The following is a 25146-nucleotide window of genomic DNA, read 5'->3' on the forward strand; positions in this document are numbered from 1 at the left end:
TATCTAAAATTTGTTTGCAGTCGAGCTGTTTGAAGATACAAAAAGAAGAAGAGATGGAGAAAACCTACACCGTATTCGACCTCTTCAGAACACCACGCTTGAGGAGGACCACCTTTGTGCTGATCATCCTCTGGATGTGCATCTCCCTGGTATTCGATGGTCACGTGAGAAACGTTGGTTCTCTGGGATTGGACCTCTTCTTGACCTTCACCATAGCTAGCTTTACTGAATTCCCCGCTGACACCTTCTTAACCATGGTTTTGGACGTCTGGGGCAGGAGGTGGCTTGCTTTTGGTTCCATGGTCATCAGTGGAGTCTTCAGTTTGCTGGCTACAACAGTACCTATTGGTAAGTCATTGGTTTCATTCGATATAGAGGGAATGAAATATCTTATTGACTAACCTTTTGGGAGTTGACAAAATGATACAAAAAGAGACAAAAAATTTAGAGTTTATTCTTTGCAGGTATTCCAAGTGCTACTTTGGCCATTATTGGAAGGTTTGCAGTGAACATTTCATACAATATTGGTCTTCAGTATGCAGCTGAATTGTTACCAACCGTTGTTAGAGCTCAAGGAGTTGCTCTAATTCATATTATGGGCTATGTTGCCAGTATTTTGGCTCCTTTCGTCGTATACTTGGTATGTATTTCAATATTTAAATGAAACTTCATTCAGCTCTGTAATCGTCACTGATGACGTAACTGTGTTTAAATTCAATTATGTGCGTCCGTAAATAGGATACCTCTCGAAGTGAACAACCTAGCAAGCTGAAATTTTCAGGCTGGTTTCGTATCTCGAAGAGGTTTAACTCTAGAGACGATGGGCATATTCAGAATAGGGGGTTCTGTAAATAAAGGGTGTTTTTTTAGATCTTTAGAACTTTAAATTGCAATGAAACAACGATGGATTATTCGATTGAGATGAATTTTATTTATCCGCAAGATAATATTGTGGCATAACATTTTAAATATGATTTCTGGCATATGACCGCCACGGCTGGCTCGGATGTAGTCCAATCTGGACGTCCAATTTTCGATGACTTTTTACAACATTTGTGGCCGTATATCGGCAATAACACGGCGAATGTTGTCTTCCAAATGGTCAAGGGTTTGTGGCTTATCCGCATAGACCAATGACTTTACATAGCCCCACAGATAGTATCTTGAAGCTAATTCACAGGTCCAAAAGTGAAATTAGACGGTCACCAAACGTGTCTTTCAATAAATCGATTGTGGCACGAGCTGTGTGATATGTTGCGCCGTCTTGTTGGAACCACAGCTCCTGGACATCATGGTTGTTCAATTCAGGAATGAAAAAGTTAGTAATCATGGCTCTATACCGATCACCATTCACTGTAACGTTCTGGCCATCATCGTTTTTGGAAAAGTACGGACCAATGATTCCACCAGCCCATAAAACGCACCAAACAGTCAGTTTTTCTGGATGTAACGGTGTTTCGACATACACTTGACGATTAGCTTCACTCCAAATGCGGCAGTTTTGTTTGTTGACGTAGCCATTCAACCAGAAGTGCGCTTCATCGCTAAACAAAATAAAATGGACGTAGTGCGCGATACGTATTCCGCACAGAACCATTATTTTCGAAATAAAATTGCACTATTTGCAAGCGTTGTTCAGGCGTGAGTCTATTCATAATGAATTGCCAAACCAAACTGAGAATAAATCACTTGACAGCTGTTAAATCGGTCGCCATCTTGAACAGTAATGCCAACTTATATACCTTATATACCTCGAAAAAAACACCCTTCACAACTCTCTTGTCCACGGCATTCCTTGCGTTGGCTAGAGCTGGCGAGGCATTCTGCCACCAGGTGATCCAGAGTTTATTTTTTCTTCCCATAGAATCTGCACTCGTCGTTTTCTGCTAAACTCATTCTCATGAGGTGCTTCCCGAGGTGGCAATGCCACTCACTCACGAAATTCTACTTTTAACGAACCAGCGCAAAGTTGGTGACCCTATTCGGGTCTCTTTATACATTTTTTCATCAATTCTCTATGCTTCAACAATATCTTTTCTTACAGGCTAACATTTCCCCCTCTCTGCCATTGTTCATCCTAGGAATCTTGGGAATTGTAGGTGGCATTCTAGCCCTATTCCTCCCAGAAACTCTGGACCAAGAATTGCCCCAGACTCTTCAGGATGGCGAATCCTTCGGAATGGACCAAGGCATGTGGGACTTCCCTTGCATTAAGAAGTAAGTACATTCGAATTTTTCTCTCTTCGAAATATCTAACGATCAACCAATACTTACAGAAATGATGACGAAGAAAGCGTAGGAAACTTCAAACGCTCTTCTTCGAAAAGGAGTTCTTTGAGAGCATCAGGTCGTGGTGAGATCAGATCTAGCATGGTTAACAGATCATCTTTAAGATCTAGGGCGATACCAGAAAACCAAAGTGTATGATAAATCATATAGCAGATGGCGAAATGGCCATCGTTTTGACTGTGGTACAATTATTGTTTTATTTTGATGTTTTTATTGTACATATTTTTCGTTTAGTACATATGTAGAATTTTATCGAATTCTTGTGAACGTGATATATATTTAGGTCTATTTATTCTGTAAGTTATTGTAATATAATAAACAAAAATTAAAAGAATATTTTTTTCTTTTTTTTTCAAACAAATTCAGATAAACCTAACCAACAAATAGCTATTCCAACATTGAATTTATTCTAATCAAAAAATTCATTTGAGTCATAAATACTTTTCAATATCAAAAGATTCCCAGATCAATAAAAAGGTGTACATCGAATTTCTCTATCAATTTCAATATTAACAAAAGTGAAATCCTTACTCTGAGTTAACATTTTATCAGTATTTGTTATAATTATATAATCTGTTATACCGAATTTCCACAAGATAATAAGTTACGGGCCCAGATATCTTTCATAATATGTGTGGAAGGTCTTTGGAAAAATGTTGGCTCGATATTTCTTATAGTAAAAACAGTCCAAGAAAACATATTTTCCTGAAAATGAACAGATTAAAATTTAAAAATTTATAAAAGCACTTACGCAAACTAAGAAACTTTTTTGCGTTTGTTCAAATTCGAATTCTTGTAATATTTTGACAGCATTTTACATATGAATTTTTCTTCGATACACTCAATTGAATACAAAAGTCAAAATTCGACAAGAATTCTAATTTTTTTTTGTTTTTCAAGAAAATTCAAAGCAGCCTTACCAACAAGTATCTGTTTTAGCATTTATTCGAATTATAAAATTTCTTTGACTCATAAAGACTATTCATAACAAAAGATACCAATAAAAGGGTGTGTACCAAATTTCTGTAAAATTTTTAATGTTACAAATTCAATTTATTCAAATAATTAAATTCAAAATATCAAATCTGGTCTAAAGCATATTTCATGTCAGCAATTAGGTCCTCAACATCTTCAATACCAACAGATATCCTTATCAAATTATCAGTAATTCCCAACTTATCTCTTTGATCCTTAGGCACCGAAGTATGAGTCATTTTAGTACTCAAGGCAATCAAACTTTCAGCACCTCCAAGACTCCCGCCCAGGGCAAAATACTTCAAAGATTTGAGAAACTTCTTCGAGGTCTCGAGATCTCCTTTCAAATACACCGAGAACATACCACTATGACCACTTGATTGTCTTTTGGCCAACTCATGTTGAGGATGACTTGGCAAGCCAGGATGAAGAACTCTCTCTATTTTGGGATGGGTCTCCAGGTATTTAGCAAGAACCAAGGAGTTTGCTTGGTGTTTCTTGAGTCTCAAAGCGAGGGTTTTCAAACTTCTCAACACTTGGGAACAGTCAAACGGAGATGGAACAACACCCATAGCTTTTTGCAGAAAATAAATCTTCTCACCTAATTTATCATCGTTGGTGACTAGAGCTCCCATAATAATGTCAGAATGGCCGTTCATGTACTTTGTCAAGGAGTGCATTACTACATCAGCTCCAAGTAAAAGAGGTCTTTGGTAATAAGGTGTCAGAAAAGTATTGTCGATAACAAACATTACTTTGTACCTTTTAGCCATACTGGTTATGGCCTTAATATCACATAGACGCATGGTTGGATTCGTTGGTGACTCAACAAATATCATCTTCGTATTTGGTTTAATTTGTCTTTCGAAACTATCAACGTCACCATCAGCAAACGTTACTTCAATTCCAAACTTCGTAGCAATCTGCAAGAATAGCCTGTTGGTTCCACCATATACATCATCCATACATATCATATGGTCACCGTTTTCCAGAAGTCCTATAACGGTGGTGATGGCTCCTAAACCAGAAGAAAAACAAGCACCGTATTTAGCACATTCCATTTTGGCTATCACTTTCTCCAAAACCTCTCTGGTGGGATTTCCAATTCTGCCGTATTGGTACTTGAAGACACCAGGTTCATCTTGCTTGAAGGTAGAGGTCATGGTAATTGGTGTAACAATTTCGTGGTGAGACCATTGTTCTGGATCTTGTGCTTCATGGATCGCTATCGTGGTGAATCCTTTGGGCAAAGGAAGGTACCCATCGTTGTCGGTCATATTGCAAGGAGTTAACACAACGAGAAGATATTTGCTTCTGAAGGAGATTATATTCAAAACATATTGACGTGTTCGTGATGATAATTCTAAGTGTAAATCTAATCATCTTTTCGGGCATGACTACACAAAATTTATTTAAAATCTAACAATATTCGAGATAATTTTGTCTTTAAACGTCATTGATTATAAGGTCATGATGGTGCATTTGTACTCATGATTGAACTTGGGCCGATTAAAATTAATTTTTACGTAAACTTGTTTTTTTAAACAAGGAGACACCCAATGTTGAAATGTCTGATAAATTCTGGATATAGCGCATTCAGGAATCGAATTATTAGTCATGACTTGCAAATAAGTTGTTTTTCCAGTTATAGTCAGTAGATAAGGCAAGTTTACTAAGCTACCTGAAGACACAATTAGAATTGTTTTTTTTTGTTGAAACTTGGAATTACAAGTTGAAGGGTTTTAATCTTCTAAGAGATAAATACATTAAGATTATATAGTCTTTCAAAAAAACTTTAGAGATAGTAACTCTTATTCATACCTAAACAATTAGTTTTTCATCATTCATTATGAAAGAAAAGCGTTTTCCAATAAAATGTTTCATTTTGATATAAAAAAAACGAGTACCTTCATTTTAGTGCAAATTAATGAATGTTTATTTTATTGTAAAGGGGAAGGCATGCAATTAACGATAAAAACGATATCAGCCGAATGGCCGCCACGGCTACGGTTGCAGCACCATAACATTCTCATGAAATTTTCTATGATCAATTCAAAAATTTTTGGCTGTGTGACCCCGATAAAATCACGAATTCCATCTTTAAAGTCTTGAATAGACTGTGGAGCTTTGGCATAAACCTTATCTTCAACGTGGCCCCAAAGAAAAAAATTTAAAGATGTTAAATCACAAAATCACCAAATTTTAAATAACACAACCAGAAAACTTTTCTTGCAAAATTTCGATTGTTTCGTTGCTTGTGTGGCACGTAGCGCCGTCTTGTTCAAAACAAACGCCGTCCACATTCCGGCCATAAAAAAATCTTTTAATTATAGCTAAATATCAAGAAAACGACGAAAAAAGAACAAACTTGGGTTAACTTCAGCAATATTCTCAGTTGTATCTGAGCGACGCACTCGGTTTCGATCCTTCACATAACTAACTTGTCCCAACAGCACAAATATTTCCCCATTTTCACTAATGCCAGCCCGAAAGTGCTTTAATTTTGAGAACTGTGACTACAAAATTTCCACCAGTTTTGTAGTAAATTTTAACCATTTCTTTGAGTTGTTGAAACATGTAGAGTTCCATTTTTAGTTACTTGTCAAATGTCAAAACATAACAGCTTCAAAAATAACAGGAACGTCTTATTGGTAAACCTTTTATTCAACCTTCGTTATAATAGTTATTATATTCTAATCCAAATAAAACATCTTATTCCAAAACCCTTTATTCAACCCTCGTTATAATATTTATTCATCGACAAATGGAAAAGCCCCATTCTAAGTTAGCATTTTATCTGTATTTGTCATATAAAGTCTGTTATTCAGAAAAATTTTGAGTCCTTCAGCACATTCTTTTTGGACGGACGGAATTTGAAACTAAACTCAGCTCAAACTTGGAAAATTACAGACATTTGAGCCAAATAACAGAAATCTGTTCCCCTAGAAAAAACGTGCAAAAAGAATAATCTTGACTTTTCACTGAAATATCTACATATTAGTTTAAGCAGAATTGTTTCAGTAAAATGGCACCTATACTTGATATTTCTCGACTCATACGATTCTGAATAAATGTTTGGTGAAAATAATATAAAGGTATTAAGACTAATTCTCATATTATATTTCAGTTTCAGAATTCACAAATAAATTATCGATATCTTTCTAATGAAAGTTGATGAAAATATGTCGGTTATCAAATGTCAGATTTGAGCCAAGGCCTGCTCTAAATCAGCTAACAAGTCTTCGGTATCCTCTATTCCCACTGAGAACCTCACCAAATTATCAGTTATTCCCAATTTTTCTCTCTGTTCTTTCGGAACACCACTGTGTGTCATCACAGCATTCAAGGCTACCAAACTTTCAGAATCGCCAAGACTAGGAGCTAGAGTAAAACACTTCAACGATTTCAAGAACTTCTTCGTGGTAACAATGTCTCCTTTTATGTAAGCCGCTAACATACCACTGTGACCACTCATCTGCTTCTTAGCCAATTCATGTTGGGGATGACTTGGCAACCCTGGATGAAGGACTTTCTCGATCTTAGGATGATTTTCCAGGTATCTAGCAACAGCCAGAGAATTCTCTCGGTGTTGATCCATCCTTAGCGTAAGAGTTTTCATCCCTCTCAGCACCTGGTAGCAGTCAAATGGAGATGGTACAACACCCATATGTTCTTGCAAAAACTTAAGCCTTTTCCCAATCTGTTCATCCTTAACGACCAGAGCACCCATACTAACATCTGAATGTCCATTCATGTATTTGGTCAAGGAGTGCATCACTATGTCTGCTCCCAGAACCAGAGGCCGTTGAAAATACGGTGTTAAAAAGGTGTTATCGACCACGAGAAGGGCACCATGCTTCTTAGCCAACTTAGACAATTCCTCTATGTCCACAATTTGCAGGGTTGGGTTCGTTGGTGTCTCCACAAAAATCATTCTGGTGTTGGATCTGATATTTTTCGCAAAACTGGTAACGTTGCAGTTGGAGAAAGATACCTCCACACCGAATCTTGTTCCTACCTCTGTGAACAGTTTGTAAGTACCTCCGTAGACGTCATCGATGCAGAGGATGTGATCTCCTTGTTTTAGTAAAGCCAGGAGGGTAGTGATGGAGCCTAAACCAGATCCGTAACAGGTTGCGCAGTTGCCGTTCTCCATCTTTGCAATTACTCTTTCCAGTACGTCTCTGGTAGGGTTTCCTTGTCTTGAGTGAGAGTATTTCTTCACAATTCCGGGTTCACTTTGTTTGTAGGAGACTGTTAGCGATATGGGCATGATGACTTCTTTGTGTGCCCATTTTTCTGGTTCTTGTTCCTCGTGGATGGCCATGGTAGAGAAACCCTTGGGCAGAGAGAGAAAACCACCGTTGGTATTGGACATGATGCTGATACTGCGATGATAACAACGAGAATGTATCCATTTAAATGTTTTGAATATAAGAGATAAGGAAAAGATAGTATGACTCTCTTCATAACAACACAACGGACAGATAACAGAGAGCAATTTAAAAACTGTTAAACTGGCTATTTTTTTGGGTGAACAATTAGACGTCAGATTTTGTTAACGGTTAACAATTTCATCACTGTATTTTATATATGTGATAATTTTTGAAATAAGTATGTTTTATTATTATTTCAACGACACCTCACATCTTTTGTTAATTTGATAAAGCCAGAGACCAAACAAAGTCTTTCTGTTATTCTATGTTTCAGTGTTTTTGTTTACTCAATATATATTAAATAAGGTTATATCAGAAAACTTGAGGAAAATGGAAAATTTCCCGACTTTTGTATTTTTCTTCAATTGAATTTCAGTATATTTTAATCCTTAGAATGTCATCAAATGAATCATTTTGTTCAAGTGAAACAGAAAAAAAACATAATTCTTCAGAATGTAAAAATAATATCGAAAATTCCGAGTTGTCAACTTCTAGCACATCTGGTGGAAATCGGAAGTATGTTTATTTTATAATTTATAAAACATGGGTTTTTAATGCCGGTTTTAACAAACTCTTTTCACCTAACTTGAAATTTTCATTTAACAAAAATACATCCTATTATTATTCTAATCCATTTCAGTACCCACTATCCAGGTGATGGGAATGGTGAGAGGCAAGAGATGAAGATCGAAATCTCAGATGTTTGTGTAGGTCATTCGACTGAGGAGGAAATAGTCCAGTTAAAAATTGAAAATGATAGCAGATCTATTGTAAACGGGAGTGAGTCGCTTAGTTCCAACTTTAAAAGTGAGGAAAATTATGATATTAAAGTCAGTGATTCTAATAATTTTATAGACCAGGTTCAGTATTCTGATTATGCAAAAGAAGAACAGGGAGATTCTCAAATACTTTTGAATGGTGATATAGATCAACAGAGATGTCACTTATGTGAATATACTACTACAACGGAAAAATCTCTCAAACAACATATCCAGTGTATTCATTTACAATTGAAGAAACACAAATGTGACTCATGTGATTTTGCGACAAGTTATAAATCTTATCTTGAACGTCATGTAAATTCTGTCCATTTAAACTTGAGAAAACATAAATGTACCTTGTGCAACTATGCTGGAAATGACAAAAAATACCTCAAAGATCATATAAACTCTGTCCATTTGAATATGAAGCAGCACAAATGTGACTTATGTGATTATGCTGCAATGAAAAAAAATCATCTGAGAGATCACATCAATTCTGTTCATTTGAATATGAAAAGACATAAATGTTCTTTGTGTGATCATGCGGTATATCGAATTAGGGACCTCAATAATCATATGAATTCTGTTCATTTGAATGTGAGACAGCAGAAATGTCACTTATGTGATTATGCTGCAAATCATAAAACAGACCTCAAAAATCATATAAATTCCATTCATTTGAATATGAAACAGCACAAATGTGGCTTATGTGATTATGCTGCAATTCAAAAAGGTCATCTGAAAGCTCATGTAAATTCTGTTCATTTGAACTTGAGGAAATATCAATGTGCTTTGTGCGATTATACTGGGAATAAAAAAAGTGGCCTAGAAAATCATTTAAATTCCTTTCACTTGAATGTGAAGCAACACAAATGTGACTTATGTGATTTTGCGACCAATCATAAATCTTATCTCGAACGTCATGTGAATTCTGTTCATTTGAACTTGAGGGAACATAAATGTACTTTGTGCAACTATGCTGCAAATGAAAAAAAGCAGCTCCAAAATCATATGAATTCCATCCATTTGAATTTGAAAGAAAAATGTGCCTTCTGCGACTATTCTGCTAATTCTAAAGCAACCCTCAAAAACCATACTTATTCCGTTCATTTGAATCTCAAGGAGCACAAATGTGGCGTATGTGATTATGCTGCAATTCATAAAAGTCACCTTAGAACTCACATAAATTCTGTTCATTTAAATATGAAGAGACATAATTGCGATTGGTGTGATTATGGAGCTTATCAGAAAAAGAACCTCAAAAGACATATAGATTCTGTTCATTTAAATGTGAGACAAAAAAAAAAGTGACAAAAAACATATTATGCCGTTCATTAAAATTTGAATGTAGCTTATATAATTTTGCCTCAATTCAAAAAAGTTATTTCAAAACACATGTAAATTCTGTTCATTCAAAAATTAAGTAGAATATCTATTCATTCAAAAATTAAGTAGAATATCTATGTCCCTTCATAAGTGTGTTGTGAATTAAAAAGGGACTTCAAAAATAATGTGAAGTAGCAATTATGTGATTTTGCTTCGAATCCAAAAGCAGTGGATGTAGATTATATATATAGATATATCAAAAAGCAAAACCTGACTTGTATAAATTTGAATGTAAAGCTGCATAATTTTTTAGTTTGTATCAAAACGGTTGTACTGTATATGTATTTATGCATGCATAATGATAATGTTTCTTCAAAATAAACATAATTATGAAAATAGAAGAATAATCATTAAATAAATGTCAAAGAGGAACAAATTGAAAAGGACTATCAACCTGTTTTCCTTCCCATTTTACAAATTTTCATCTACTTCAATCTGTGCAACGATAAGTTAGGAAGTTTAAGGTGCTATATTAAATTCATTTGGATTTTGACTATGCGGGTAAGAGTTTTATGGTTTCATTAGGTCATTGAGGAATAAATTTCTCACTCTGCCTGAGATATCTACTAGCTATTAGTTCAATGTTGGTTTTTTCATATGATAATTTATGTAGGTTGTATGAAATAGGATCTCTCTTCAACTATTCGAGTCATTCCTGTATATAAATAGTTAACTATGTGAAATTCAAATTTTCTTTTGAGTTATATCTGGGAAAATTAGAAATTATAACTTAATGTTTGGGTTGAAGTTTTTAGAGTCGTGTAGGGAAACCATTAGACAAAATTAAATATTAACAATGTGTTTTAATTTTTCAGAAAAAACAAGAATAGAAATCAATGAAACCTAGTTCTATTAATATTTACAGTGACTTGATAAACCACAGTGGAGACACGCGTGGTCTCTTTTTTGGTTGGCTGAGCCTAAATATGGCGACTTTTTGTTAACATTCTCCGTTCACCTGATTTTTGGGATTTATTCAAAATGTAATGCCCATTTTATTAAGTCACTGTAGTATCAAAGACTAAAGTCTGTGGTAGTATTTTTCAATTGAATAAATTAGTTCTATATACAATCAAATACTATCAGGCCCAATAATTTTAATTTTGTTCAGTTCAGTTCAGTCAATTGTATTCCTATGGTAAAGCCATATGGTTCGCCATTTTTAGTCCTAATTAGGCGAATTGTCACCACTGTATTCTATCAAGTCACCGTGTTAATTATTAACTTAGCAGAAGCTCAGCAAGAAATCATTATCTAATGCCCCCGAAAAGGCTATAGTTAATTGTCGATTTGTCGAAGACTATCTGACAAAAAATCACCTCTATGACCGACATTGAATTTTTTTTTTGACAGATCTCTGAATATTAGAGTGAGGTTATATTCAAAAAATATTTACAAGAAAAATACTTAGAAAACAAAATTTTACTAATTATTGCTACTTGAAATGTGGTCTATTGAACCAGAAACAAAAGATGTTCATTATTCATCAGAATGTAGAACAAATATTGCCGAGAATAACGAGTTGGCAACTTCTAGAACAAATGACGAAAATTACAAGTATGTTAATTTTACATGTTTCAATATACGTAACATTATGTGGGAAATGTGATTCTGAGTTTTCATTGGGTAGGATTTATTCTATATTACAAAAGTTTCACCAAAAAACCTACAATTTTACATAAATATGTCCTATTGTTAGTTTTATTTATTTCAGAACCCACTATCCAGATGATGAAATTCAAGACAAGAAGTTTGAAATTTCAGACATTTGTGTAGGAAGGGATGAATATAGTTCGACTGAGAAAAAAATATTTGAGGTAAAGAAAGAAAATGATAACGTATATGATATGAATGAGGAAGATATTCTTAGTTCTAACTTAAAAAATGAAAAAGATTATGAAAGTAAAATGAATGATGCAAATAATTGTGTAGACCAGATTCAGCCTTCTGATTGTGCTAAAGAAAGACAAGACATTTCTGAAATACCTCAGAATGGTGAAACAAAAGAAGATCAACATAGTTGTCACTTATGTGAATATTCTTCTGCTAAGAAAAGATACCTCACACAACATATCAAGTTTGTGCATTTAAATTTGAAGAAACACAAATGCGACTGGTGTGATTATGCTGCAAATCAAAAAGCCACCCTCAACCATCATATGAATTCCATTCATTTGAATGATAAACAGCACAAATGTGACTATTGTGATTATGCTGCTATTCAAAAAACTCATCTGAAAGATCACGTAAATTCAGTTCATTTGAATGTGAAGAGGTACAAATGTACATCATGTGATTATGGTGCATATTATAAAGTGAACCTAAATAATCATATAAATGCTGTTCATTTGAATGAAAAACAGTATAAATGTGACTTATGTGATTATGCTGCAACACAAAAATATCATCTTACAGATCATGTGAATTCTGTTCATTTAAAAGTGAAGGAACATAAATGTTCCATGTGTGATTATGCTGCCAATCAAAAGAGGCGCCTGAATAACCATATAAATTCTGTTCATTTGAATGAGAAGCAGCATAAATGTGGCTTATGTGATTACGCTTCAACTCAAAAGCGCCTTCTCAAAGATCACCTAAATGCTGTACATTTAAACTTGAAGTTACATAAATGTACATTATGCGATTATGCTGCAAACCAAAAGGGGCACCTCAAAACTCATATGAATTTCGTACATTTAAATGTGAAGCAGCATAAATGTGAATCTTGTGATTATACTGCAATTCAAAAATCTCATCTCCGAGATCACGTAAATTCTGTTCATTTGAATGTGAAGAAACATAAATGTACATTATGTGATTATGCTACGAATCAAAAAGGTCACCTAAAGAATCATATAAATGCTGTTCATTTAAATGAGAAGCAGCATAAATGTGATTCATGTGATTATGCCGCTATTACAAAATATCTTCTCACAGATCATATAAATTCTGTCCATTTAAAAGTGAAGAAATATAAATGTTCTATATGTGATTATGGTGCTTATCATAAAAGATACCTTGATAGGCATATGAATTCCGTTCATTTGAATGAAAAGCAGTACAAATGTGACTCATGTAGTTATGCCACAACTCAAAAATGTTCTCTCAAAGCACACATAAATTCTGTACATTTAAACTTGAGGCAACATAAATGTTCCTTATGTGATTATGCTGCAAACCAAAAAAGGCACTTGAAAAAACATATAAATTCCATTCATTCAAATATGAAGTTGAAACAAGAAATTATGTGAGCATGTTAGAAAGCTTCAGAAAAAACTCACAAAATACACATATTCACTTTTAAGTTGATAAAAGGTCTGTACAGATTTCGTTATGGTGCTGATCACTACATTCATTTAGAGAGCTTTTGAAGAGAGGAATCAATTCACTAACAGTTGAAGCAATATAATGCTCACATGGTCTGAAAAAACACCAAGATACATATAAACTTGAAGGAATTATATTATATAAATGTAGGTATCCTCTTTCCAGCCATCAAACAGATTTTGTAGACCAATGTTATTAATTCAAGTTTCTAACAGTTTTTACTAATTTTTTTTTTACTTTCATCTGTAAACAACGATGATAGATTAAATGCAAATACATGGCTGAAATGCTATGATATTCAAACAAATGTCTATTAATTTACAAATCATATGTTCCTATTCATTGACAACCAAAAATTCAAAATGATTTCATGTCACCCACATAACTACACCGATTTTGGGGAAGCATAGCTACTGTAATGCAAAATGTCAAAAATAAAAATCAATGTGGCGGTGGTTGGCATCTTATATTTTGTCATAATGTGGTGTTGTTTGTATTGAGATTTCTTTTGCATATTTGAGTTGTATAACTAAAGAAAAAATTAATTAAAATTTAAAAGTGCACACAAGCAGGTCTAGTTTTCTGTTGGGTATATTTCAGTATATAATTTTATATAGCCCACATTTGGAGAGAGTAGATTATTAAAACACTCGGATTTTTGTTACATCGTTATCGCTACCACCCTAGATAACACGTAACCTTGTCTTTGGCTAGAAGTTAAGGTAAGGTTTTCTATTTTCCACCCAGAACTCCACTGCCCCTCTATAATTCTAGCGGGAATATTTGTTCAATGAAAACCATAGCTAGTTGGAACCAATTAACAAAGATTTTCACATATAATATACTTGTCAATTTTTCAATTCCAAAAGGGCCGCGAAAATTCATACAATGTAACTACAATTGTGTCATACTGGCAACGTTGCAGATTGTTTCGCTTTTGAGTTATGACAGGTGTTATGTATGAAACATAATGGCCGCCACCATATGTAAACAATGAATAAAATCGTCGTTTTTAGGAAAAAAAAAGGCATTTTTTTCAGGAACTGCTTGAAATGTGATTAATTTATCATTTCTAACGAGAGTCAGTTGATAAAATATAAGGAAACCAGCTATTAATGTGGATAACCTAACCTTCATTAGGCCAACTTTATATTTTTTTTTGAAAAAAATAGCAGGATTGAGGAATTTTCATCACCGGATTCGTGATTTAGGGCCCAAAATTAGTAAGTGTGCGAAATTTCATCACTTTTGATTCATTATTTGAATTAATTCTATATAGAAAATATTTTCCAAGAATAATAACAGATCAGAACAAGATATTCCCAATTCCAACGCTATTTTTTGATTTTTAGCAATGTTTTCAAATGAAGAACTATGTATTAGTGGAGCAAGAATAGAAGAAATTTATTATTCTCCTGAATGTAGAAATAATGATGTCAAGAATCCCGATTTGGCAACTCTCAAGACAACTGACGAAAATTGCAAGTATGTCTCAATGTAATATTGTATAGAAAATATAATCCTCAGTTTTCTGTTTGGAGAGACATGAGTACACAAGGTGTTTCTTCTATAAGCTAGAATTTTCGGATTTTCATTTACAGAAATATATCTTGATATTAGTTTTTACTATTTCAGAACCTACCATACATATGATGACAGTCAATACATGAAGATCGAAGTTTCAGACTATTGTGTAGGATGGAATAATAATGGTTTAACTGAGGATAAAGCATTTGAAATGAAAATTGAACATACTGACATATCAGTTATAAGTGAAAACGTGCTCAGTTTCAACTTAAAAAATGAAAAAACTGATGAAAATATAGTCAGTGATTCTAATAATGACTCAGACCAGATTAATTCTTCTGATTATCTTTCAAAGAGAGAAGAAGATTCAGAAATACCTCTGAATGGTCACACAGAAATAAATCAACATATCCAGCTTATTCATTCGAATTTGAAAAAACACAAATGCGATTTATGTGATTATGCTGCAAATGAAAAACGTGTCCTCAAAAATCATATTGATTTTGTTCATTTAAAGTTAAAGAAACATAAGTGTCACTTGTGTGATTATGCTGCAAATCAAAAAGTTCACCTCAGAAATCATATACATTCTGTTCATTTGAATGTGAAAAGACATAAATGTGCTTTATGTGATTATGCTACAAATCAAAGAATTCACCTAAAAAGTCATGTAACTGCTGTCCATTTGAACGAAAAGCGGTATAAATGTGAGTTATGTGATTATGCTGCGTTTCGTAAATATCATCTTACAGATCACATAAATGCTATTCATTTGAATGTGAAGAAATATAAATGTTCAATGTGTGATTATGCTGCTTGTCAAAAGAGGGACCTCGATAGGCATCTAAACACCGTTCATTTGAATGAGAAGCAGTACAAATGTGACTCATGTGAGTATGCCACAACTCAAAAATTTTCTCTCAAGGATCACGTAAATTCTGTTCATTTAAAGTTGAGACAACATAAATGTGCCTTGTGTGATTATGCCGCAAATCAAAGAGGGCAGCTAAAAAATCATATAACTTCTGTTCATTTAAATGAGAAGCAGTACAAATGTGACTCGTGCGATTATGCTGCAACTACAAAAAGTGGTCTCAAAGATCATGTAGATTGTGTTCATTTAAACTTGAGAGAACATAAATGCTCTTTGTGTCCTTATGCTGCGAATCGAAAAATCCAACTCAAAAACCATTTCAATCGCATTCATTCAAATAAGAAGTCGTAAGGAGAAATATAAATGCCACTTAAGGTTAAAATCTTCCAATAATCACATCAGCTTCCATCCATCTAAAGTTGAAAAAATATCAGTACAGCTTATGTGGTAAATCATTACATTCACTTCAAGATATCTTAATTGGAGGAATAGATATCACTATTAAGATTTATTTAAAATTGAAGCAATATAATAAGTGCCACTTATGTGAGTATGAGATTATGGAAAATTTATCTGAAAAAAACATACAACAGGTATTACGAATACAAACTTCAAGAAAATTGAATATAACAGCAGTAATTCTCTTTTCAGCCATCAAACGGATTTTGAAGACCTTTCAGATTATACTAATTCAAGTTTGTAAGGATTTTCATTAAATTTTGTATTATTTTTAATCAAGTATTATGAAATATTAAATGCAAATACATAGGAGAAATGCTGTAGTATTTGTTCAATGAAAACCATAGCTAGTTGGAACCAATCAACAAAGATCTTCACATATAATATACTTGCCAATTTTTCAATACCAAAAGGGCCGCAAAAGTTCTATCCCTGTCATAATATCATACAATTTAACCACAAATGTGTCATACTGGCAACGTTGCAGATTGTTTCGCTTCTGACAGGTGTTTAGTATGAAGCATAGACCTAATATTAATGGGTCTATGCTCAGAGGGTCTTCTGAGGGTCTATGATTTCAACTTAATTTTGTTTTTTTTTAATGCAAGGAGCCTGCTTCCATATAAGAATTCATATGGAATTTGGAAAGAGGATAGATATAACTGCAAAGGAAAGGTTTTCCCATTTTCCATATTATCCATCAATAAAAACTGCTTGGAATGTTTTCACATGAAGCTCTATGTAAAAGAGAACCAGAGATATATGATTCTTCAGAATGTATCAACAATATTGTCCAGAATTACGAATTGATAACTTCTGGAATAACTGGAGAAAATAACAAGTATGTTAATTTGACATATTTTAAATTTTAATATAACATTACTTGAAAAATGTGATCCTCCATCTTCTACCAGTTAGATCAAACTTTTCTCCTAAGCTACAAAACAAAAATGTTTTCCTATCATTAGTTTTATTTATTTCAGAATACACAATTCAGACAATGAGAATGTTGAAAACGTAGATGCTAAGTTTGAAATTTCAAAAATGTTTGTAGGATGGAATAAAAGCAGTTTGAACAAAAAGGAACCATTTGAGATCAAAATTGAAGATGGTAACTCCAATCTTAGGAATGAAGAAGAGTTTTATTACAACTCAAAAAATGGAAATATTTCTGAAAATAAAGCCAGTGATTCTGATGATTCCTTGGACCAAATTCAGTCTTCTGATAATGATTCAGAGATAGAAGAAATTTCCGAAATACCTCTGAATGGTAATACTAAAATAAATCAGAATATTAGAGTATTGAAGAAACACAAATGTGACTTATGTGATTATGTGGCAAAACAAAAAAGGCTCCTCAAAAATCATTTAGATTCTGTCCATTTGAATGTGAAGCAGCACAAATGTGACTTATGTGATTATGCTGCTACTCAAAAATGTTATCTCAAAGTTCACATCAATTCTGTTCATATAAACTTAAAGAATCATCTGTGTGCTTTCTGTGATTATTCTGCAAATTCAAAAGCGACCCTCAAAGATCATACAAGTTCTGTTCATTTGAATGTGAGGCAACACAAGTGCCACTTATGTGAGTATGCAGCAAGTCGAAAAAGAGACCTTGAAAATCACATGAATTCTATTCATTTGAATGTGAGACGACACAAATGTGACTTATGTGATTATGCTGCAAGTCGGAAAAGGGACCTCACAAATCATATCAATTCTGTCCATTTGAATGTGAAACAGCAGAAATGTGACTTTTGTGATTATGCTGCAATTCAAAAATGTAACCTCAAAAGGCATATAAATTCTGTTCATTTGAATGTGAAGAAACATAAATGTACATTATGCAATTATGCTGCAAGTTCAAAAGGGCACCTCCAAAATCATATAAATTCCATTCATTTGAATATTAAACAGCACAAATGTGAGTTATGCGATTATGCTGCGACTCAAAAAAGTCATCTTGAAGATCATGTGAATTCTAATCATTTGAACCTGAAGAGATATAAATGTGCTTCGTGCAGTTATGCCGCATATAGAAAGGCAGACCTTAAAAATCATATAAATTTTGTTCATTTGAAAGTGAAGAAACACAAATGTCACTTATGTGACTATGCTGCAATTCAAAAAAGGAACCTTGAAAAGCATATAAATTCCATTCACTTGAATGAGAAACAGCGAAAATGTGACTGATGTGATTATGCCGCAATTCAAAAACTACCAGATTGCATAAACTCTTTTTATTGCCATTAAAATGCCCCTCAATAATCATATAAATTGCAATTCTCAAGGATCATGTAAATTCTATTAATTCAAACTTGAAGAAATTCAAATGCACATCATGTGATTATGCTGATAAGGAAAACAAGAATCTAAAAATATCTAGTCATTCGAATGTGAATTAGTAGAAATGTGGCTTATGTGATTATGCTGCAAATTAAAAATTTTATTCAAAAAATAAGCGGCACAAATGTCACTTATGTGATTTTGATGCATTTCATCTCAAGGACTATGTTAATTCTGCTCATTTGAACATGAGGAAACATAAATTTGCTATATGAGAGCATCAATAATCATGTAAATTCCATTTATTTGAATGTGGAGCAGCTACCTTGATTATGCTGCAACTGGAAAAGTAATGCTCAATATTAATATGAATTCAGTTCATTTGAATGTGAAGCAGCTCAAATGAGATTATGCTCAATGTTGAAAGATCAGATGGATTTTGTTCATTAGAAGTATTTATAAAACAGCTTGGAAGAAATCTCCCAAAAGGCATCTATACTTCTGAAGTTGAGAGAATATAGTAGAAGTTGCTTGACCTGAGGTTTGTTCTGTAAGAAGAAAATTAGAAAGAAAATGTCCGAACTTCCGTTTTTTTTTCTCAAGATCATAAACAAAATAATTCAACTAATTTATTAAGCCAAATATAAATAATAATATAAATAAAATATAAATCATTCATAATGAATTTTAATAATCATAATAACCTCTCCAAATCTACATGGCATTATCACTGCTATTGATCTCAACTCTCAAGAATGGATCAATACCAATCAGATTATCGCACCTCAGATTCATTCATTAAACAAGGGTTGGCTAAGTTGGCTTGATTTAAGGTCACAAAAATGTCTGTAGCAATTTTATTTCTAAATATAAAAAGTGAAACCTAGACAAATTAGTAAACTATGATGAAAAATCTGTCAGTAATCCGTTAGTAATTTAGTATGAATCTTGAAATTGCAATAAGACATCTTCATAACGAAATTTTATATGAATCATGAAATTGTAATATTTAATATTGATTTCAATTGTTCACCGAATTAATAAAATTTAATCATAGAATTTTTAAAACCATTTCTTGTGTGTTATTATTAAGATGTCTAAAAACATGGTGAATGCACTCGTCAATTTTTGAATGGAATGACCTTAGAATATACAAAAATAGATAGATACAGTCCATCCAAGAATTATTGACATCCCGGGTGGCTTTGGAAAATCGAAATTAAGTTGGTACTGGCTCATTCAGTAACATTTTGAATTGCAGATTTCGGGTTGGCATTGGAAATGTCATTGACAGGAGGTTAGATTTCAGTTTGTTTGTGTTATTGGATTTGATCGAAGAAATTTTGAAACTTAAAAGTTGTATCAATTTCAAACACACATTGATTAGTTTATTTGAGTATTTCTCACAGTACTGTTTGAAAAAAGAAGGAGGCAAGTCATTACAACCTGGATTATTAGTGGAAGAAAACCTGTGCAATACGATTTCACCTTCAAAGAATCATTGAATGATTTGATTGTTACCAGAAGCCGAGCCAAAAGCAACCAATATATCAGCCTGGATGAAATTTGACCAAAAAGCATCTGGATTTTAATCAATCAAAGACAACATTACATAAACTTAATTGGTTACAAGTTCAAAACAGTTAATAAGAGGAAAATTCTTATTGATAAAAAGTTGAGTACCATATTATGGTGAATACAGAGAATATTTGCAACAAAATGTGAAATTCTAGAGGAACCTTGATTATTTGAAAATGGCAGTCTTATTCAACAATGAATTCTAGAAAGAAAACAAAAAGTTTTTCAAGTATATTCAAGGGTAAAAGTAGAAGGAGCGCTATTTTGAATGCTGGATTGATGGATTTTTACCTGGATGTTTTGTTTTGACAGTGGTGATCATGAGGATTATATAAATCTATGAAGAGAGAATTATTTTATAATTGGATTGCTAAACAAAGTCTTAGCATTGCATCTATAGTTTATTTATATTCTATATTGAAATTAAGTATTTTGTTATATCTGTTTTTTGGTCTTCAATGAGTAATCCAAAAATCTAATAAATTCCAATTGCTTTATAGAATTTTTACTGAGTATTTAATTGAAAAATATATTCAGAAGAGTAACTTCAAGAATTTCTTCATCTCTTACCCCCTTGAAGATAATAATAGAATGCAATAAAATTTTAAAATTCACAAATTCACAAATTAAAAATAATTTTATGCAAAAATGCTTTTAGTGAGTGAGTTAAAGCTGTTATGGGCAAAATAATTTATGTAATTTAATAGAAACTAGTATGAAAGCATTTCAATAAAAAACAGAAAACTCGAGTACAAATAGTACCTATATTTTTCATACAAGTTTAATCAATCATTCATGTCGTGAACAGTTTCAATAAATAGTGACTTTAGAAAGTAATTTACACATCGGCTGATAAATTGGTTCCAATTTTGAAAGTTACAGTACAACTGTGATGTCAAAATTTTTCATATACTAAATGGATTCTTTGAATTTTATTTCTGTCTTATTATGATACGGCTCTTCCATTCACTAAGCTACACTATTTAAATTTATCAACCAGTTTTTTTCTGTTTTCTTCACCAGTTTAGATACCACAGTTAAAATGATCCATAAGAGTCATTTGATAAGAATTTTGCAAGCAGGTTGGTATATCCAGTGTCCATCAGTAATGCAACAATTTTTGAAGAGCCTTTGGTGAAAAGGAATAATAATATGCATATTTTAATGATCTACAATGGGATCTTTCATGGGCGACTCTTAAATGAATAGATATCTCTTCATTGAATTTCCTTGAAATGAGATAGCATTTCACTATATTTTTACGTTATATAATCTGAATATCAATTTATGGAATCATGACTGTATGCGTCCCTTCGTAATAATCATAATTTCGAAAATTCAGGATCTTTCGGATACAAAAATGATGAAAATAATTTAAACTGGTTATTTCTATGATGAACCATAGCAATTTTTAGTAATATTTTTGTAACCAGAAATAAAGCCGCGACTAGACGTTCATGGCCTACTTCGATGTCAATAATTCCTGAATGGACTGTAGATTATTAATGTTCTAAGGGGATGACATTCGACCAAATTGAAAATATTAATTTTATTTCGTGGCGGCGCCGCAATGTCATCATACCTTTCATTTCGATCTTTTTTCCTTTGATTTTGACAGGATACATCAATTAAAAACCCGATCCTAGCCAATCAGAAGCTAAAACTAATATTCTGAAAATTGGCAAAACAAAAGCTAATCAGTCCATACACCAGGTTTTTAGACATCTTAGTTATTATAAACCGGCTATTAAAAAAAAATAGAGTTATATCGAAGACTAGTAATCTATGGTTATATATAATACAAAATATATTTATGAAGAAAGTATAATAACAGAAAACTGAAAAATTTGACCATTTTCTGCATTTTTCTTCAATAAAGATTGAAAAATTTTTTTGATTATTGAAATGTTTTCAAATGGAGCAGTATGCACCACTCAACGGGAATCGAAAGAGATACATTATTCTTCAGAATGTACAGATAATATCGCCACAAATGACGAGTTGGCAGTTTCGAGAACAACTGGCGAAAATTGCAAGTATGTTAATTCTACATGTTTTTAATGTTGAATATTTTCTCTCCCAGATTTAAGACCTCTTGGAATTTTATAGCATGTTCAAGAGTTCTGTATGGGTTTTGTTACTATGTCCTATCGCTATTTAAGGAACAACACTGGATCTATTATTACATGAACATTTTTCAGTTTTCTACGCAATGACATTGTTTTTTTTCGGTTTGACCAAACTTCTTCATATCAATTATCAATCAACAAAAATATGTCCTATTATTTGTTTTGTCTCTTTCAGGACCCCATATCCAGACGATGAGAATGATGAAAATCTAGATGTAAAGATTGAAATTTCAGAAATTTCTGTGGGATGGGATGAAAATAGTTTGAATGAGAATAAAGAATTTAAGGTGAAAATTGAAAAAGATAACAAGTATGTTGCGAGTGAGGAAGAGATTCTTAGTTCCAACTTAAAGAATGAAAAAAGTTATCGATATAAAGTGAGTGATTCTAGTAACAACTTAGACCAGATTCATTCTTCTGAGGAAGGAAGGAAAGGTGATTCTGAAATACCTCTGTATGGTCACAGAAAAATAGATCAACGTAATGTATTGAAGAAACATAAATGTACATTCTGTGATTATGCTGCAAAATCAAAATGGCACCTCCAAAATCATATAAATTCCATTCATTTAGATATAAAGCAGCACAAATGTGACTTATGTGATTATGCTACTACTCGAATATATACTCTCAAGCATCACGTAAATTCTGTTCATTTAAAGATAAAGAAACATATATGTGTTCTCTGCGATTATGCTGCAAGTTCAAAAGGGACCCTCAATTCTCATCTAGATGCTGTTCATTTAAATGTGAAGCAGCACAATTGTGACATATGTGATTATGCTGCTACTCAAAAAAGTACTCTCAAGCATCACGTCAATTCTGTTCATTTAAAGATAAAGAAACATAAATGTGTTCTCTGTGATTATGCTGCAAGTTCAAAAGGGACCCTCAATATTCATCTAAATTCTGTTCATTTAAAGGAGAATCAGCACAATTGTGACTTATGTGATTATGCTACGACTCTAAAAATTTCTCTGAAAGAGCATGTGAATTCTGTTCATATGAATATGAAGAAATATAAATGTGGCTTCTGTGATTATGCTTCAAGTCAAAAAGGGAATCTCAAAAATCATATAAATTCCGTTCATTTAAAGGTGAAACACCAATGTGACTTATGTGATTATGCTACAACTCAAAAAGATTCTCTCAAAGATCACGTTAATTCTGTTCACTTAAACATAAGGAAATATAAATGTGCTCTATGCGATTATGCTGCAATTCGAAAACGTCACCTCGAAGGTCACGTAAACTCCATTCATTTGAACATAAAGAAACATAAATGTGACTTCTGTGATTATGCTGCATCTCATAAAGGAAATCTCAAATATCATATAAATTCTGTTCATTTGAATGTGAAGCACCAATGTGACTTATGTGATTATGCTGCGACTCGAAAAGAATCTCTCAGAGACCATGTGAATTCTATTCATTTAAACATTAAGAAACATAAATGTGACTTCTGTGATTATGCTGCATCTCATAAAGGAAATCTCAAATATCATATAAATTCTGTTCATTTGAATGTGAAGCACCAATGTGAGTTATGTGATTATGCTGCGACTCAAAAAGAATCTCTCAGAGACCATGTGAATTCTATTCATTTGAACATAAAGGAACATAAATGTGACTTATGCGATTATGCTACAGTTCATAAAGGTACTCTCAAGCGACACGTAAATTCAGTTCATTTAAAATTGAAGAAGCATAAATGTGCATTATGCGATTATGCTACAAGTTCAAAATCTAATCTCAAAATTCATTTTAATTCTGTTCATTATCATCACTTAAGTAAGTGATTATACATCACGTAAATTCTGTTCATTTAAAGATAAAGAAACATAAATGTGCTCTCTGCGATTATGCTTCAACTTCAAAATGGGACCTCAAAACTCATCTAAATTTATTTCATTTAAATGTAAAGCATTAAGATGTGATTATGCTGTGATTAAACAAAATGTTCTCCCAAAGATCACATAAATTCTGATCATTTTAACATTGAGCCACTCTTTCCACCAAACAATCATGTAGGATATTGATACACACTACTCTGAAATATAACCGAAATAATAACAAATGTTATCAACAAACGAATAACACTAGCTGATGAAATACAAGGATAATGCACTGATACAACATTTGTTGCGAGGCCTGTTTTTTTTTTTTTAATCAATTTGCAATCTACTTAATTCGGTAATAAGTAAATATCTTGATTTGAGACAGTTACCATCTGGTGACGGATGACTGACCTCTATCTACAAAGATCTTCTGAGTCTTCTTATTTGATTGAAAAGATTGAAAAGTTCATTGATGAGTGAATTTTCATGATCATTGGTGCGGGTCTCGTATTTTGTGGAAAGTTGTCTTATTATCTCACGAACATATGGGATCTTGAAATCATTATGGAGTGGTTGGTTGGACACATACCATGGAGCAATTGCTATCATTCTCAAGGTCTTAGATTGAAACATTTGGAGGATTATCGTATTTGATGCCTTGCTACATCCCCAGAGCTCTATTCCATAAATGTGTATGTATAAATTGGTCTGAGTATGCTTCTATAGATCAAGACTTTGTTTTTTATAGTAAAAGTTAATTTTGTTTTCAACAGCCAGTACATGTGTTCCACTTTCAGGTTCAGTTGAGTTCTTGTGGCCTTGATATTGACAACATCATCAAAACAATAAAGGATATTTATTGTAACAACCACATACAGGCAAAGATGGATACAAGTATCCAAAACACTAGGAAGATACATAAGAGAAGGAAACTCATTGAGTCCTCCGCTATTCAAAATGATCATGGATGAAATCATAAAAATAGTCTGTAGTTTAGTGTTTTACTGCAGATTTCGACATTTTCCAAAATAACAATAGTTATTTTGAGTTTCAACAGATTCATTTTCCTTAGTAAAGTAATGTAAAACAACATTGAATTCTAACCTCAAACAGAGGGCTTTAGTTATAGTAGAAATAAAATTAATAAAAGTAATCTTTACAATGAAATGCTTTTAAACAATAACATTACCTTAACCAAACGATATGAAAGTATTTTAATTATTTCGTTTGTTCAGAGAATTACATAATTGTCATAGAATTTTGGAAACAATTTTTTGT

General features: G+C 32.7%; 8 protein-coding genes across 12 annotated transcripts in view; 6 read left to right on the forward strand and 2 right to left on the reverse strand.

Moving 5' to 3' along the window:
- LOC123672556 (organic cation transporter protein) overlaps positions 1 to 2623 on the forward strand; it is a 32729-nt gene extending 30106 nt beyond the window's left edge. For both annotated transcript variants that reach the window (XM_045606697.1, XM_045606698.1), the window contains exons 6-9: positions 21 to 348; positions 465 to 640; positions 2045 to 2217; positions 2277 to 2623. In XM_045606697.1, coding sequence (XP_045462653.1) covers positions 21 to 348; positions 465 to 640; positions 2045 to 2217; positions 2277 to 2427 — 828 coding nt within the window. In that variant the 3' untranslated portion in view covers positions 2428 to 2623. The remainder of the gene's footprint in view (positions 1 to 20; positions 349 to 464; positions 641 to 2044; positions 2218 to 2276) is intronic.
- A 691-nt stretch (positions 2624 to 3314) lies between these two features.
- On the reverse strand, positions 3315 to 4624 carry LOC123672557 (putative cystathionine gamma-lyase 2). The gene has a single exon (XM_045606699.1). The coding sequence runs from the start codon at positions 4539 to 4541 to the stop codon at positions 3369 to 3371; it is 1173 nt and encodes a 390-aa protein (XP_045462655.1). The 5' UTR covers positions 4542 to 4624; the 3' UTR covers positions 3315 to 3368.
- Positions 4625 to 6362: 1738 nt separating this feature from the next.
- On the reverse strand, positions 6363 to 7676 carry LOC123672796 (cystathionine gamma-lyase-like). Its single transcript, XM_045607086.1, has one exon. It carries the CDS (start codon positions 7640 to 7642, stop codon positions 6464 to 6466), a length of 1179 nt encoding a protein of 392 aa, XP_045463042.1. The 5' UTR covers positions 7643 to 7676; the 3' UTR covers positions 6363 to 6463.
- A 207-nt stretch (positions 7677 to 7883) lies between these two features.
- On the forward strand, positions 7884 to 10230 carry LOC123672795 (zinc finger protein 64-like). The gene is made up of 2 exons (XM_045607085.1): positions 7884 to 8216; positions 8341 to 10230. Exons 1-2 carry the CDS (start codon positions 8095 to 8097, stop codon positions 9770 to 9772), a joined length of 1554 nt encoding a protein of 517 aa, XP_045463041.1. The 5' UTR covers positions 7884 to 8094; the 3' UTR covers positions 9773 to 10230.
- Positions 10231 to 11054: 824 nt separating this feature from the next.
- On the forward strand, positions 11055 to 13134 carry LOC123672606 (zinc finger protein 64-like). 2 transcript variants are annotated; one of them, XM_045606775.1, is made up of 2 exons: positions 11055 to 11404; positions 11562 to 13134. In XM_045606775.1, exons 1-2 carry the CDS (start codon positions 11292 to 11294, stop codon positions 13096 to 13098), a joined length of 1650 nt encoding a protein of 549 aa, XP_045462731.1. In that variant the 5' UTR covers positions 11055 to 11291; the 3' UTR covers positions 13099 to 13134. The 2 variants fall into 2 exon arrangements, with proteins under 2 accessions (XP_045462731.1, XP_045462732.1); XM_045606776.1 differs by having other exon boundaries at positions 11336 to 11473.
- A 125-nt stretch (positions 13135 to 13259) lies between these two features.
- Positions 13260 to 16353, forward strand: LOC123672608 (zinc finger protein 64-like). The gene is made up of 3 exons (XM_045606778.1): positions 13260 to 14397; positions 14527 to 14659; positions 14810 to 16353. Exons 2-3 carry the CDS (start codon positions 14529 to 14531, stop codon positions 15924 to 15926), a joined length of 1248 nt encoding a protein of 415 aa, XP_045462734.1. The 5' UTR covers positions 13260 to 14397; positions 14527 to 14528; the 3' UTR covers positions 15927 to 16353.
- A 263-nt stretch (positions 16354 to 16616) lies between these two features.
- Positions 16617 to 18940, forward strand: LOC123672607 (zinc finger X-chromosomal protein-like). The gene is made up of 2 exons (XM_045606777.1): positions 16617 to 16875; positions 17018 to 18940. Exons 1-2 carry the CDS (start codon positions 16754 to 16756, stop codon positions 18228 to 18230), a joined length of 1335 nt encoding a protein of 444 aa, XP_045462733.1. The 5' UTR covers positions 16617 to 16753; the 3' UTR covers positions 18231 to 18940.
- A 2651-nt stretch (positions 18941 to 21591) lies between these two features.
- Positions 21592 to 25080, forward strand: LOC123672715 (zinc finger Y-chromosomal protein 1-like). 3 transcript variants are annotated; one of them, XR_006746347.1, is made up of 4 exons: positions 21592 to 21937; positions 22206 to 23101; positions 23186 to 24560; positions 24666 to 25080. XR_006746347.1 is itself a non-coding variant. In XM_045606965.1 (2 exons), exons 1-2 carry the CDS (start codon positions 21807 to 21809, stop codon positions 23827 to 23829), a joined length of 1755 nt encoding a protein of 584 aa, XP_045462921.1. In that variant the 5' UTR covers positions 21592 to 21806; the 3' UTR covers positions 23830 to 24659. The 3 variants fall into 3 exon arrangements, 1 of the variants encoding a protein (XP_045462921.1); XR_006746346.1 differs by having other exon boundaries at positions 22206 to 24560; XM_045606965.1 differs by lacking the exon at positions 24666 to 25080 and having other exon boundaries at positions 22206 to 24659.
- The last annotated feature ends 66 nt before the right edge of the window (positions 25081 to 25146 follow it).

Source organism: Harmonia axyridis, chromosome 2 (genome assembly GCF_914767665.1).
Source record: "Harmonia axyridis chromosome 2, icHarAxyr1.1, whole genome shotgun sequence".
Taxonomy (NCBI): Eukaryota; Metazoa; Arthropoda; class Insecta; order Coleoptera; family Coccinellidae; genus Harmonia; species Harmonia axyridis.